The sequence below is a fragment of the Quercus robur genome, chromosome 2 (genome assembly GCF_932294415.1).
Source record: "Quercus robur chromosome 2, dhQueRobu3.1, whole genome shotgun sequence".
NCBI lineage: Eukaryota > Viridiplantae > Streptophyta > Magnoliopsida > Fagales > Fagaceae > Quercus > Quercus robur.
In genome coordinates, this window is record NC_065535.1 from 46,700,056 (window position 1) to 46,714,053 (window position 13,998).

A 13,998-nucleotide genomic window follows, 5' to 3' on the forward strand; every position below is an offset into this window, starting at 1 on the left:
TTGTGAAATTATTGTGAAAATATTTTGCTTGTAGCACTACTCAAGTGGAATTGGGAAAGCAAAGGCCACAACTAATGTGCCTTCAAAGAAGCACACTTCATTGGGGCAAAAGTTACAAGCCCATTTGTTGGGCTCAAGAACCCAAAAATGAAGGCTAAAATACCTTTTTGGTACCTAAATTTTGTTCATATTATCAATTTGATCATTAAGTTTTTATAACTTCATTTTGGTCCTTATATTTTTTATACTTGCTGTTAGTTGGTCCCTATGATCATCTCACTTACAAAGAATGCCTACGTGATTAATGGACTATACTACTAATTTAAAATTGCGATTAATGTAAGTGAGATTATGACATGGACCACAATATTAGCAAGTCTAAAGATGTAAGGACCAAAATGATAGCAAGTTTAAAAATAGAAGGACCAAAATAAATTTATAAGAACTTGAAGTCCAAATTGAAAAAGTATAGGGACCAAAAAGGTATTTTAGCAAAAAATGAATAGTTTTTGAAACCATGTAGACTTCCCAAAAGTGGTGAAGCATATTCAACAAAACTATAGTATAACATTTTATGAATAACATGTATAATATAAAAGTAATTATTTAAATAATTATTTTATATTTTATATTTTATATTTTTATTTCTACTTTTTTAAAGAATAGGGAGGAGTGGCTAAAATTACTAGTTTATAAGACATGAGAATGTGGATACCCTTTTGCTTTGATAAAAATCCACATTTCTACAAGAAAGGGATAGACATTTTTAACACTAACAGAAATCCTAAAACATTACCTCATACCAAATACCTCTTAAATATTTTAACATTGGTCATGAGTTTAAGGTGATTATTTTATGTAATAGTTGTATAACTACTAACCTCTAAGCACACGCATTGCACATACTTAAAGGCTCTCTTTTTTTTTTGGGTAAAGGTTAATAATTTGCATATATTATAATTTGGAAATATATGTTTTTATTTTTCAAACAAATATAAAGGATAAGCTTTAGAGATAAATAGTAACTATAATTTCTTTTTTGAACGTGTGTTTGAAAGTGGTGTACTGATATAGAGAAAATTTTAGGCCGCTGTAGATACTTTATTTCGTCCGCCCTTGATTTACGTGCTAGACCCTGAAAATTCTCAAAATATTAATTTCTCACTGGGGGGCCATGGGAACATCTAGATTGACATGGTACAAATCGTTCGAGCATCAGAGTACTTAAAATGCCTTTTTAGGTCAAAATTACCAAAATGCCCCTGGTCAACCCAGGGTTGACCAAAAGTCAAAGTTGGTCAAAACAACCCCGAAACAACATTTTTCATGTTTTTACATCAAACCCGAGCTTATTAGAGATTTTTGTCAACTTTGACTCGAGGTTAACTGTTGAGAGCACCCGAAAACCTAGTTTTGATCCGATTGTTAGGATGAGTTGGAACCAATGTCATTGCAAAGATTATTTGAATTCTCTTTCTAACAACTTTTTGTGGGCCGAAATCAGAGTTAAAACGGTTGAAATATCTTGAAAACCATGCTGGTTGCAAAAGCTCATTTCTCGAGGTTATAACTTGTTATCCAACCGTTGGATTTTCAAATTGTTAAGTGTTTTGAAAACTAGACATCCATGCCTTTCTAGGGATATCTAGATCAGCTCAATCAAAGTATGGAAAGGCCTTCAAATATGGGATCGAAGTCAAAACTGAGAAAAGACAATTTTTGATGACAGAAACCAACCCTGGTGCACCTTTAAGGGCCATTGGAGATGGAAAGGCCCCCGGAAGCTGAAGGGTCACAAAATTAGTATAAATACCCCAGACCCCCCAAATCAAGAAAAAAGAATTTGGGCATTTTGGAGCATTTTCTAGATAGATTCTCTCTCTCCCTTTCTCTGTCTCTCTAAATTTTCTCACAAACACACGCATAAACCTTTGATTTCCCACCTTTCCCATCAATCAAGAGGTAGTATTCTTGCTCTCATCTCCCTCTCCTTGGTTCATTTTCCTTGGATTTGAGGTTTTGGGGTGTAGATGTAGCTTTTTAGCTACAATCTACACCAATTTAATTTTATGCATATTTATTACTACATTTTATTTTTCCTAGTATGTTTTTGCTTTATCTTTCTTCTTAGCATGTTTTATTGCTTTTCTAGCATGTCTACTTGCTTTCTTAACATGTTTTATTGCTTTGATGATGTTGGCCTAGCCTTTTTGGGCTAAGATATGTCTGAATTATTTGTTTGTGCTTCTTGCCATGTTCATGTGCTTAAAGCTTTGTTTGGATGCTATGCCTTGTGTTTTTATAGCTTTATACCATCTTGTTTATGCATTTTTCTTGTGTTTTGGCTTTTAGGTAGGGTGTAGATCTAAATCTAGTGGTCTAGGCCTATATCCATACACCCAAATTTCAATAAAGGGTTTGGATTAGTTCTTTTATGCAAGTTTGTGTTTGGTTTGCTCTTTTCCATGCTTTATCCTTTAGATCCATGCTTGTTTGCTTAGACCTAGGCCTTTGCCATGTTATTGTTTGTTTTCCCTTTGTGGGTATGTGCTTGTTGGTCTTTGGGGCTTTCTTGTTTGTTTGGTTGTATCTACTCCCCTTTTGTGGCTTGTTTGGATGCAAACATGTGTGAGAGTACATCTTCATGATGTTGGCTTGCTTGATGCTTACCTTTCTCTCCTTTGTTTAGCTTTGCATGTTAGGGTTTCTTGTGTCAGCCTTGTATGTACTTTATAACATGATTAGCTCTCCCCTTTATGTGATAACATGCTTAGTTTCTTTATGCTTTCTTTGTGCCAACTTGTTTGGCTCTATTTGCTTTGTTTGCATCTTTGCATCTTTGCATCTTTGTTTATGTGCTCATGCATGTGTTTTTGTGTGCATGTTTGTGTCATCAACTTTGGTTCTTATCCATGATTTCATGCGGGTTCACACCCGTCTTTGTACACGAAATCTCAAGTTCCTTTTAGGAACTTTGCTTGATGGCAAACGTGTCGTCTGTACTCCAATCTAATGGAACTACAGACACCAAATCCAAATCTACATTTTTCCCTCTAGGACACCCCTCTCTTGCTTATTTGTTTGATAACATGCTTGTTTGTCCCTTTGTGTGCCTTGTTTGCTTGTCTTGTGAGTTTGCTTCGTGTTTTATTTGTTTCTTTCCCTTCTGCTTGTCTGCTGGCTTTGTTTTCTTTTTGTTGCATGTATATGCTTGAAGCGAGGGCACAACTTTCAAAATGCAAGTAAAATGAGCAAGCCTGAAAAAGGCAATGATTAGTAGATTAGGAGGCTTAGCCTCCCCGTGTGGTTCTCTCCCCCCCTTCTCTCTCTCTCCCTTTCTCTCTCTCTCTCTCTCTCTTAGCCCTTTTTGTAGAACTATGTTTATAGCTTTCTAGACTAGGGTTTTCTTTCCTTGTACCCTGCTTAGGCCGCATACTTAGGATATGACAATATTTGATTTACCTTTCTTGTACCTTGGTGGGTCATACTCTCTGGATGTAGGCAATGTTTGATTTACATTTCCTGTAGCTTGCTTGGGACGTTCCTTAGGTGTGGTGTTTGATTTACCTTTTCTTGTACCTTATTGGGTCATACCCTTGGAACGTTAACAATGTCTAGTTTATTTTCCTGCTCTATGTGCTTGCATTTTGCATGCTTGATATATATGTATGTGTGTGTGTGTGTGTGTGCTTGTTTGTTTTAAGATGATCATGCATTTTATATGATGGACTCATATGGTTAGGAAGGTACTCCCCTTATGATTATGGGTGCTCTTGACATTGGAGTGTGGGTATGTATTCAAGGTGATTGTCGTAGATGCTTATTCATACTACATTGTGTGCATGATTGTCACGGTGTGATTGCCTCGATCCATGTCAGCTAGTGACATCAGTTTTCCCGTGTATGCAACATGCGTTTGTGTGTTTAATGCTTTTGTGAGCCTTGGCTTGCCTTAGTATGAACATACTAACGCATGCTGTATACACAGGTATGAAACATTGTCGATGTGCCATAGCACACCAAATGCAAAACTCTGCCGAATTTTCATCATGGAAATGAGGCATCTTTTTGTCATATTTTCATAGCAAAAGTTTGGTAAGAATAGTGTTTTATGTGCTATGATGCACATGAGGCGAAATGCTGCCGAATTTTCACCACGAAAATAAGGCAAAATGCTGTTGAATTTTCATGGTGGAAATGTGGCAACGATTTCAAATGTGCCAAAAAAGTATTGATAAAGGCCACACCTTTTTTCCAAAATCAAACCTTAAAGCCCAGTTCTTTTAAAAGCCTCGAGTGCTAATGCCTATCGATGCCTCGTGGTGGTTCGACCACCCATTGCGGCGATGTTCATGCGTGCTTGAAGCATCCAGGCTTGGGTGTTGTGGAGGAAGGTTATACCTCTGGTGTGTGATTGGAAAATGAGTCAATTTTAATTGAGTTACCAAAGGTAAGTGAAGTTGCCACCAATACGGACGGATAAAAAATCTAGATTCTTGAGTTTAGAAGTTTGGTTAGGTATGGGGAAGGTATTAGGCACCCCATAACGCTTATCCATAGACTGTAATTTATTTTGGTAAAATCTTAATTGAAGCATATTGGCAATTGAAAACAAGCAATTGACATTAGCTTTTGAGGCTTTAAACGAATTGGGCTTTGAGGTTTGGTTTTGGGAAAGGTGTGGTCTCGATCGATGCTTCCTTAGTGTGTTTGGGAATCAGTGCCAAATTTCCATGACGAAAATCTGGCAGCATTTCTCTTTATTTTCATGGCAGAAATCTGGCAACACTTCTCCTCAGGTGCATCATTGCACACAAAACATTGTTCTCACCAAGCTTTCGCTGTGAGAATACGGCAACGGAGGTGCCCCATTTTCATAGCGAAAATTCGACAAAGCTTCACGTTTGGTGTGCTATGGCACATCGGTACGGTTTCATGCCTATGTATACAGTGCACACCAACATGCTTGTGCTAGGATAAGTTGGAGCCCCTCAAAGCATCAAACATATTGATGCGTGTCGCATACAGGAGGAAATCGATGTCACTTGGTGACATAGGTCGGTACAATCACACTGCGATGATTATACACATAATATGACATGAATATGCACCTACAACAATTGCCTTAGGCACATACCCACCCTATAAGGTCAAGAGCACTCATGGTTAAAGAGGGTCGCTTATATAACCATGAGGTTCCATCATACAAAGTGCACGATCACCCACATACAAGCATATATAGATATATATACATCATACACAATGCTATCACACAGAGTGGGAAAGTAAAGCAGACTTTGTCAACGTTCCAAGGGTATGGCTCAGCAAGGTATAGGAAATGTAAAATAGACATATGCCATACCCAAGGAATACGGCCCAAGCAAAGTGCAGGAATGATAAAGGATACATGGGGAGGAAACCCTAACACACGATTCTAGGGAAAAGGCTTAGAGAGAGAGAGAGAGAGAGAGAGAGAAAACCACTTGAGGAGGTTAGGCCTCCTAATCTACTGAACCTTGCCTTTTTTGGGCTTACGTCTTCTTGCTTGCATCCTTGCCTTTTTTGCTCACACCTAGGAAGTTGTGCCCTTCCTCCAAGCATCTTTGCTCCAAGAATGTATGTGTAAAAAACAAGGAAAGCAGCCAACAGACAAGCAAATGAGATAACAAAGAGGTAAAGAGAGCATGCAAAAAGACATACTAGCAAAGAGAGCCAAATGGGGGCACACAAACATGTTATCAGAAAAAAGAGGGTGTCCTAGGAGGATAAATGTAGGTTTGGATCGAGTGTCCGTAGTTCCATGAGGTTGGAGTATGGACGACACACGTGCCATCAAGCAAAATTCCTAAAGGGACTCGAGGTCTCATGTATCAAAGACGGGTGTGAACTTGCACGAGATAGTAGGAATTAAGCTTGATGACCCAAGCAAGCAAGGACTCATGCATGAACATGTAGGCTAACATGCAAAGATGCAAAGAAGTAAAGAAAGCCAAATAGGTTGCACAAAACAATGCAATAAAATTACAATTCATCATTCTACCATCATTTCGCACCCCAATCAGTATACATGTGTGAGGACCCACATACATGGTGACCATCCATAGTATGTGGAGATTGGGCTTCATGACTATGCAGACGTACCACTTGCATGACTCATCCACGCATTTCGCACAAAGTTTGATCTTCATCGACTTACTAATCATAAAATGTTTGTTTTCCTTGAGGGCACAAATTGTTAATGCATGCTTCACCTCCACTTTATTAGCAAAATTCAACCCTTTGCACAAATTCATCCCCCTTCTCCAAGTAGACACAAATGGTATCTTAATATTTGAAGGATCAATCATATTTTGTCAAGTATTTGCAGAAAATGACAAGGTAAGAGGTGCGTAGGTAGGGATTGTGTTCGTAATGTTTTGGACACTAATAACATTGTTTGCATCAAGTTCACTACCGTCCAATGTCTCATCATCATCAATGTCCCTCTCAAAGTCCCCTCGTTCAATCCTCTCTTCATACTCATCTCTATCGACAAAATCTTCACTGTTAATGGCAATAGTCTCATCAACATAGTCATCATCATCATCATCGTCATCGTCATCATCATCATCATCATCATCGGCATAAACATCTTCATCCTCTACAAGTGTAGAATACTTATATTGAGCATTCGGAACTGTAACCTGTAAACTCGTGGTTGTTTGTTGGATTTCTTCGATACCAACTTCTGCACGCGGCTCAAACAGTACGTACAACTTAATACCATTTGCTTTAGGTATTCTTTCTACCTTGTCAAACATGATCTTTACATGTTTGTTTGTTTCTATCACCATATACTTGTAATTAATCCGGTGCTTCAAAACTTCATGTGGCATACGATAAATAATTTGTATGTTGTGTACAGTAAGATTCGCACTCAATTCTTCTATAACTATTATCTTCAATTCATCAAGGGTCTTCAACTTACAATCAATTTGGGTATAATAATACTTTATACCCGGCCCTTTAAATGGCAATTCCTTGTTCGCATTGGCATTCTTAAGCAAATTACCGTGATATAGGATTATATCAATTACAGTCATTGTGAAATTGTTAGAGTCAAGTTACTACATTAGTTAAAAAACATTTTATCTAGTCAAACTATACAAAGTACAAATTCCAATTCATTCAAAGGGTATGAATTTCATTATACATTCGTTACACATTTCATACCCAAATCCCTTTTTCGTCATGCGAAGACTACCCATTTCATACCCAATACAAAAAAAAGCCAAAATCCTTGTAAAAGTATACAATAATATTTTATCTAATTACATACCCATAACATTTACATACCCATTTCATACCCAATACAAAAAAGCCATTTCATTACACATTCAAAGGGCATGAGTTACATACCCATTCCATTACAATTCATTCGAAGGGAGTAAGTCCTCATTTCATTACATAACTATTTCATACCCATTCATTACAATTCATTCACAACCCATTTCATACCCATTCATTACAATTTATTCACAATCCATTTCATACCCAAAATAATGATGAATAAAGTCAAAAACCTTGTAAGATCATGATAAAAATAAGAGCCTAGAAATGATGAATAACATTTTGATAACAAAAACCATGCAAATAAATACTCAAAAAATTAACACTAACAAAACAAAGTTCTATAATTCACAATATTGGTATCATAATTAAGTTATGTTAACTATCTACAAAATAAATAGTCAAACTCTTTAACCCACACCCAACAACTAATACCCAACTATAATAACAATCAAATAAAAAAACCCTTACTTGAGATATGAATTTGTTGAGAGGGAAGAGCAGTGAGAGAGGCAATGTGGTGAGTGAGAGTGAGAGGCAATGTGGTGTGAAAAGTGTGAGAGTTATTGGTGAGTGAGGCAGTGAGTTAGTGAGACTGAGTGTTATGGGTGAGAGTGGGGGCTGAGTTAGTGACTGATGCGTGTCTGTGTTTATAAAATTTTTCCCAGGGAAACTCGAGTCTATAAGACTCGAGTTTTATGCAAATTTTAATTAAATATCGAGTTTCTAATACTTGATATCTATCAGTTTTCCGTAAGAAAACAAGACTCGAAGATCTGTGTCATTTTCTGTCCAGCTCATCCAACTCATCCAGCACAAAAGCGAGACTTTGAGACTCGAGTTTTAATATAGATCTCGAGTTTATAAAACTTGAAATGCTAGTTTGCTTAAACATTTCAAATGCGTGTTAACTTACGACATGGTAGACCCTAACACAGCTGGTTCCCAAATTCCCTCTAGATAAAATACGGCTATACCAATTGAAGAAGTGAGGCCCAACCCAAGACCGGAAGTGAATTCAATTCAACCCGATCCATTAATCCATGCATCGCCAGCTCCACAATGCCTCTATGCCCCTCTCTCTCTCTCTCTCTCTGCCTTTTTGTTTCTGGAAATTAATTTTTTTTCTCTCTGTTTTCATAAAAACAACCAAACAAACAGACAAAAACTACTTTCTTTTTTCACATGCTTCAGCTTCTCTTTTCCGATTGAATTGGAATTCGAAATGACATCCGATTCTTTGGGCTAAGATTGAATTCCAGTTGAGAGTTCTGATTTGCCAATAATCATGTGGTTTTCCTTCTGGAAATCTAGGGATCGCTTCTCCATAGACGAACTCAGGTCTGCTTCCTCTATTTTTCTTCTTAATTGTTATATCCATTAATCTTGGCTAAGCGCAAATTATATTGTGTAATTATGCGCTTTTTTTTTTTTTTTTGGGTGACTGACTACAAATTTTGAGTTTCAAACTTATGCACTCAATTTGTGCATAAGTTTAAGAATCGAACAAATAGTCAATTTCTTTTCTTTTTAATAACTATTAAGGTCAATTTTGTTTCCTTTTGTGTAAATGATTATTTTATATGATTATGTGTATCAGTGACGGTGACAATATTTCTCAATTTGTTCAAAAATTTTTTTGTGGAAAAAAAAAATAGAATTTTGAACTAACTTAGTATGGTACAGTTTCACTGCCTATAAGTGTGTGTGAAAAAGTAGCAGATGTGTATATTGTATCATTATTACTTTTTGGTGTCTGCAAAAGTAAGTGATGATAATACCTTGAGTTTTCAGCGCTAGCATTTGCGTTGTGTGTTGACCTTTAACCAAGTGGCTTCAGTTTTTGGACACCAATTCAGATTTAAGGTAATGTCACAATGAGCTATAGTTCTATTGGGATAGGGGTAGGCACCCTTCTCTTCCCCTAATCTCCCTCTGTCTAAACGTGGGGTAGGCGCTTGTGATCAAACTCTGAATGGGACTTTTTACGTAGTTCTTACTGGCACTAGCGCAAACAGGGCTCAGGGAAGAAGAATTTCTTTCTTGATGATTAAACACAAGTTCTCATAAAAAAAGGGGTCTCTTGTAGTAATTCTGCCAATGAGCTCTTGCTCAATTGGCATCTCCTCCTCTTGTATGGAGGGTGAGGTTGTGGGTGTGACTTAAAAATAGCGAAAAAAAAAAAGTTCTTTGTATTATTGCTGCTGCATCTTCTTTTTGTACCCTCTGCCTCCTTGGTCTCTTCTTTCTATGTTTGTTAGACAGATATGTGTTTATCCCTTTGCAGATTAGCAAGAGTGTGCTCTTATTTATCAGTTATTGGGAAATCCTGAGCCATTCTTGATTTTTCTGCAGTAGCAAGATTGATATAAACCATGTCTTGTGAGGGAAGGAATTGTGGAATGTCAAGCATTGCCTAATTTGTAATACAATATGAATTTTTCTGATTATGAGAGTTATTTTTCTAAGAAGCAAAGACATTGACACTGAACAAAAGAAAGAACATATCACTTTGAAATAGAAAATCTTTAGAGTAGGACAAGGATATGGTTTGTCATCACATTGTATAAATGTATGTAAATTATTTATGCTATTTGTCTTTAATGTCCTCTCACATTCAACAAAAAAAAAATATGAATATCTGAGTTGAATCTCGAGGTTGAAGGGTTCCCATCTACTTAGGTGAGGATCGGATTTCCTAGACTTGAACTATGAGTGGAAAATTTGATCTCAAATTGTATTATGATGTTTTGTCGCATTTTTCACATGGACAACAGCCCTGGGTATCTTGACTATTGATAATTTGCAAAAGCGACCCATTATGATTTTGGATTGCTGCTGTATGTGAGAATAGTGGAGAGATGGTGGGTCATCTTTTGCTTCAATGTTTATGGCTACCTGCTGTCTTCCTTTTTTTTTTTTTTTTTTTTTTTGATAAGTAAATCATTTATTGATTTAAAAAAATGGTGCTACCCAAGTACGTGGGTTGTATACATAGAGTAAAACACAGAACAGAACAGCAAGAAACTTAGAAAGGAAAGGAAAAGTATTAGAATACAAAACTAGTGAAAGCTGAAGGAATGTAGTAATTCTAGGAACCTTGCAATAGAGAACGAAAGAGAAGGCGAAGACTAGTCATATAATGACTTCAGAAATCCCGCTGTCTCGTGTTTGCGTTATTTGGGTTATGCTGAAGCCCAAAGATGATGGTTCAAATGCTGGCTTGTTGGCAAGGCAGGTTCCATAATCACAGGGGTGTAAGAATTTGGAAGGCTGCTCCTTTATGTATCTTGTTGACCATACGGTGGGAAAGGAATAACAGGACTTTTGGTGCTGTTAAATGTCCTATTCCATGTTACATCCATTGTATGATTGGATGATTGCATTAGGCAACATACCTATTGTTTCTTTTATAGATTTCTTAGATATGTTGAACTTTAGATTCTAATCAGTTAGGGTCAGTTGTTTAAAACTTCTTGTGTAATGTAATAGTTCTTTATTTTAATAAATTATTTTATTCATAGAAAAAAATCATATGATATACGAACCAATTCTATTTAGCAAAGGAAATATGCATGCTGTGCATTGGTATAGTTGGTGCTTTATTCTTTTCCTTGCAAGCTGCCCTGAACACAATTCTTTGTGCCTCAGGAGTACTGGGTTATTCCTTGGCTGGTTTGGTGTCTTAAAGAAATTAACATATGATATCTGATGGTTATAGTGAATATTTCTTTGACTAATTATTGTCTAAAGCAGGTATCTCACTGAGCAGTTGACAAAAATTCAAATTGTGAATGAAGTTAACAAGGTAACTGATATCTATTTTCTTTGCACTACTTTCACTTAACGCTCACTCTGCTATTGTTTTTGTCGATTTACCAATGTTACAAATGGTGTTCCCTCGTGAAGGATTTTGTTATTGAGGCACTGAGATCAATTGCGGAGTTGATAACATATGGTGACCAAAATGACTCAAGCTTTTTTGAGTGAGACTTCTCAATGCATAGTGTTCCTTGATGTACATATGTTTTTCTGCCAGCAATTTTAGTAATTCTGGCTCTTGGCAGGTTTTTCATGGAGAAGCAAGTCATGGGACAATTTGTACGTATACTAAAGATTAGCAGAACTATGATCGTTTCACTTCAGCTACTACAGACAATGAGTATTATGATCCAGAATCTAAAAAGCGAACATGCAATATGTAAGTTTGTTCTTGAAGAAAGAACTTAGTTTGCACTTTAGTTTCTCCGCAAGTTATATGAATTTTGGATAAATTTAATGGTCTACCCTATTGTTGCAGACTATATGTTCAGTAATGAATACATGAACTACCTAATTACTTATTCATTTGACTTCCGCCATGAAGAGTTGTTGTCTTACTACATATCCTTCTTAAGGTTTGTTTTTCTACTTATAAAAATAAATTGTTGATTTTCCTTGATCCATATTGTTTATCTGAACCTATTGAATTACCTGAAATTTTTTTGTTGAATATGGTATTTCAACTCCATGTACTGTTGTTTTTCAAGAGCAATAAGTGGAAAGCTGGACAAGAATACAATTTCTTTGCTTGTGAAGACTCAAAATGTAAGTTTTCTGCTCTTTTTACTTTTTAGTTTGTTAATTGGCGAAAGTACACTTTGGTCCCTTAAGTTTACTTACTAAGTGCTATTAGTCCCTTAAGTTTGAAATGAACACTATTGGTCCCTTAAGTTTAAAAAATGAGCCCAATTGGTCATTTTGTTAACAATAGTTAGTCTTAGTGCCTATGTGGCTAATAGAGTTATGATGTGGCAAATTTTAAGTGACATACCATTAAAAATTAATATCCAAAATCTGACTCGTTAAAAGCCCATTAATCTCTTCTCAAAAAAAAGAAAGAAAGCCATTAATCTATTAGAACCCAGCGTAATTCGGGTGACCTGTTTAGAAACAGGTATTCCCAATTTCAAATTTCATTACCCAGATGAGATATTCGTAACAACACCATCGTCCACTGCTTAACGCCTCCTCCCTTGAGACCTATTCCTCTGACACGCAAAGCCACTGGTGCCACATCTCTTTTCACGTTGAAAAACATATGTTATTTTCTTGAGCTTTATGAGTTAGCTACTAGCCTACAAGCCTCTACTAGTGCCAACTTACTTCACAGACTATATAAAACTCTTTGGTGTAAATTACTTGCTCTTCTATATTGTTCTTTTCATCTTGACCTAAACCCAAAAGTAGTGCCGTAGTGGTTACTATTCATCATTCTCTTAGAACCACCACAAAAAAAGCAGAAATTATAATCATGCTTAGTTTTGATTTTAAAAGTACTAATATGTAGGTGAGTTGTTTGTCGCACCAGTGGTTGTGTGTATCAGAGATGGGTCGAGATGGAAGAGGATGGTAATGAGAGCGATGGAAAACGGTGTTGTTAGGAACCTCCTCCTCTAATTTCAGATCTGGGCCATGTCATTTGAAAATGGGAATATGCATTTCTAAATGGGTCACCGGTTAGATTGGGTTCTTCTACTAGGTTAATATATTTTTTTAATGTCAGATTTTGAATCTTGACTTTTTCATATTAAATTTGATACCACGTAACTTAAAATTTGACATGTCATAGCTCCGTTAGCCATGTAAGCAGTAAGACTAACGGATGGACCAATTTCGCTTATCTTATAAACTTGAGGAACCAATAAAGCTCAATTCAAACTTAAGGGACTACTTGTGCTTTGTAGGTAAACTTTGGGGACCAATAGTGTAGTTTTGTCTTGTTAATTTGTACCATACCTTTTTGACTAGGTATTCTCTTTGAAAAATTGATAACTTCCTTTTAATAGCCAGTAATTAATTAATTGCAGTCGTGTGTAACATTGGTCCTCTCTACATAAGCTTTGTGAACATGTTCATCAGGTTGTTAGAGGACACTTCTTGTGAATCTTTCAGCTGCTGTTCAGTTTCTTTTCTTCATGCGATAAGCTTTCACTCCCTTCTACGGCATCAAGTATGAATTTGTCGGCCCATAAGCCTATTTTTGGTTACTACCACATCTCCAAATTTGCTTATTTCACTTCTTCAAATCCTCATTAAATGCTTTTAGCATGTTATTTAAAACAAAACTCAGCTGCCTTTGGAAGTGATAACCATCTCATGAACCTTTACTCTGCGAAACTTTCCACCTTCAGATACAGGTTTTCGAATATGAATGAGCATTTCCCCTCCTTATGTTGCAATTGTGGAACAGATAGGGAAGTGATCCCACACTGGATGTTGAAGGAACCTCTGTATACAATGCATAAAGGGGCAATCATAGTCAACCACCTGTAGGTTCCTCTTTGCAGTGGGAGATCAATTACCTAAGATAAAGTCCTCCAACACAGCAGAAGAAAATCCATTACAACCCAACCTCTACACTGAATTACCCCACTATAACTAAGCCTCCCTCCCTCTCTCATAAATGTTGGAATTCCTCCCACACCTACCTGTTAGCTTAGGCTGTCTTCTTTTGGCCCATAAACACCTGGAAACATCTAGTTAAAGAAGTTTTCCTATTGCAAAATAAAACAGTCGTCAATGACTCTTTATACAAACTTTAAGCTTCTCTACCAACCTTTTCATTAACTTAATCTACAAAAGGCAGGCACAGGCTTGTAGCTACAAACTTACTCACTTTCTCTATTT

General features: G+C 36.5%; 1 protein-coding gene across 1 annotated transcript in view; it reads left to right on the plus strand.

The window, feature by feature from the left end:
* Positions 1 to 8,363: 8,363 nt before the first annotated feature.
* LOC126713793 (protein TRANSPARENT TESTA 9) overlaps positions 8,364 to 13,998 on the plus strand; it is a 58,279-nt gene continuing 52,644 nt past the window's right edge. Inside the window, exons 1-6 of the mRNA XM_050413659.1 lie at positions 8,364 to 8,670; positions 11,086 to 11,137; positions 11,239 to 11,315; positions 11,397 to 11,530; positions 11,630 to 11,726; positions 11,859 to 11,916. Of these exons, the coding sequence (XP_050269616.1) occupies positions 8,618 to 8,670; positions 11,086 to 11,137; positions 11,239 to 11,315; positions 11,397 to 11,530; positions 11,630 to 11,726; positions 11,859 to 11,916 (471 nt within the window). The 5' untranslated portion in view covers positions 8,364 to 8,617. The remainder of the gene's footprint in view (positions 8,671 to 11,085; positions 11,138 to 11,238; positions 11,316 to 11,396; positions 11,531 to 11,629; positions 11,727 to 11,858; positions 11,917 to 13,998) is intronic.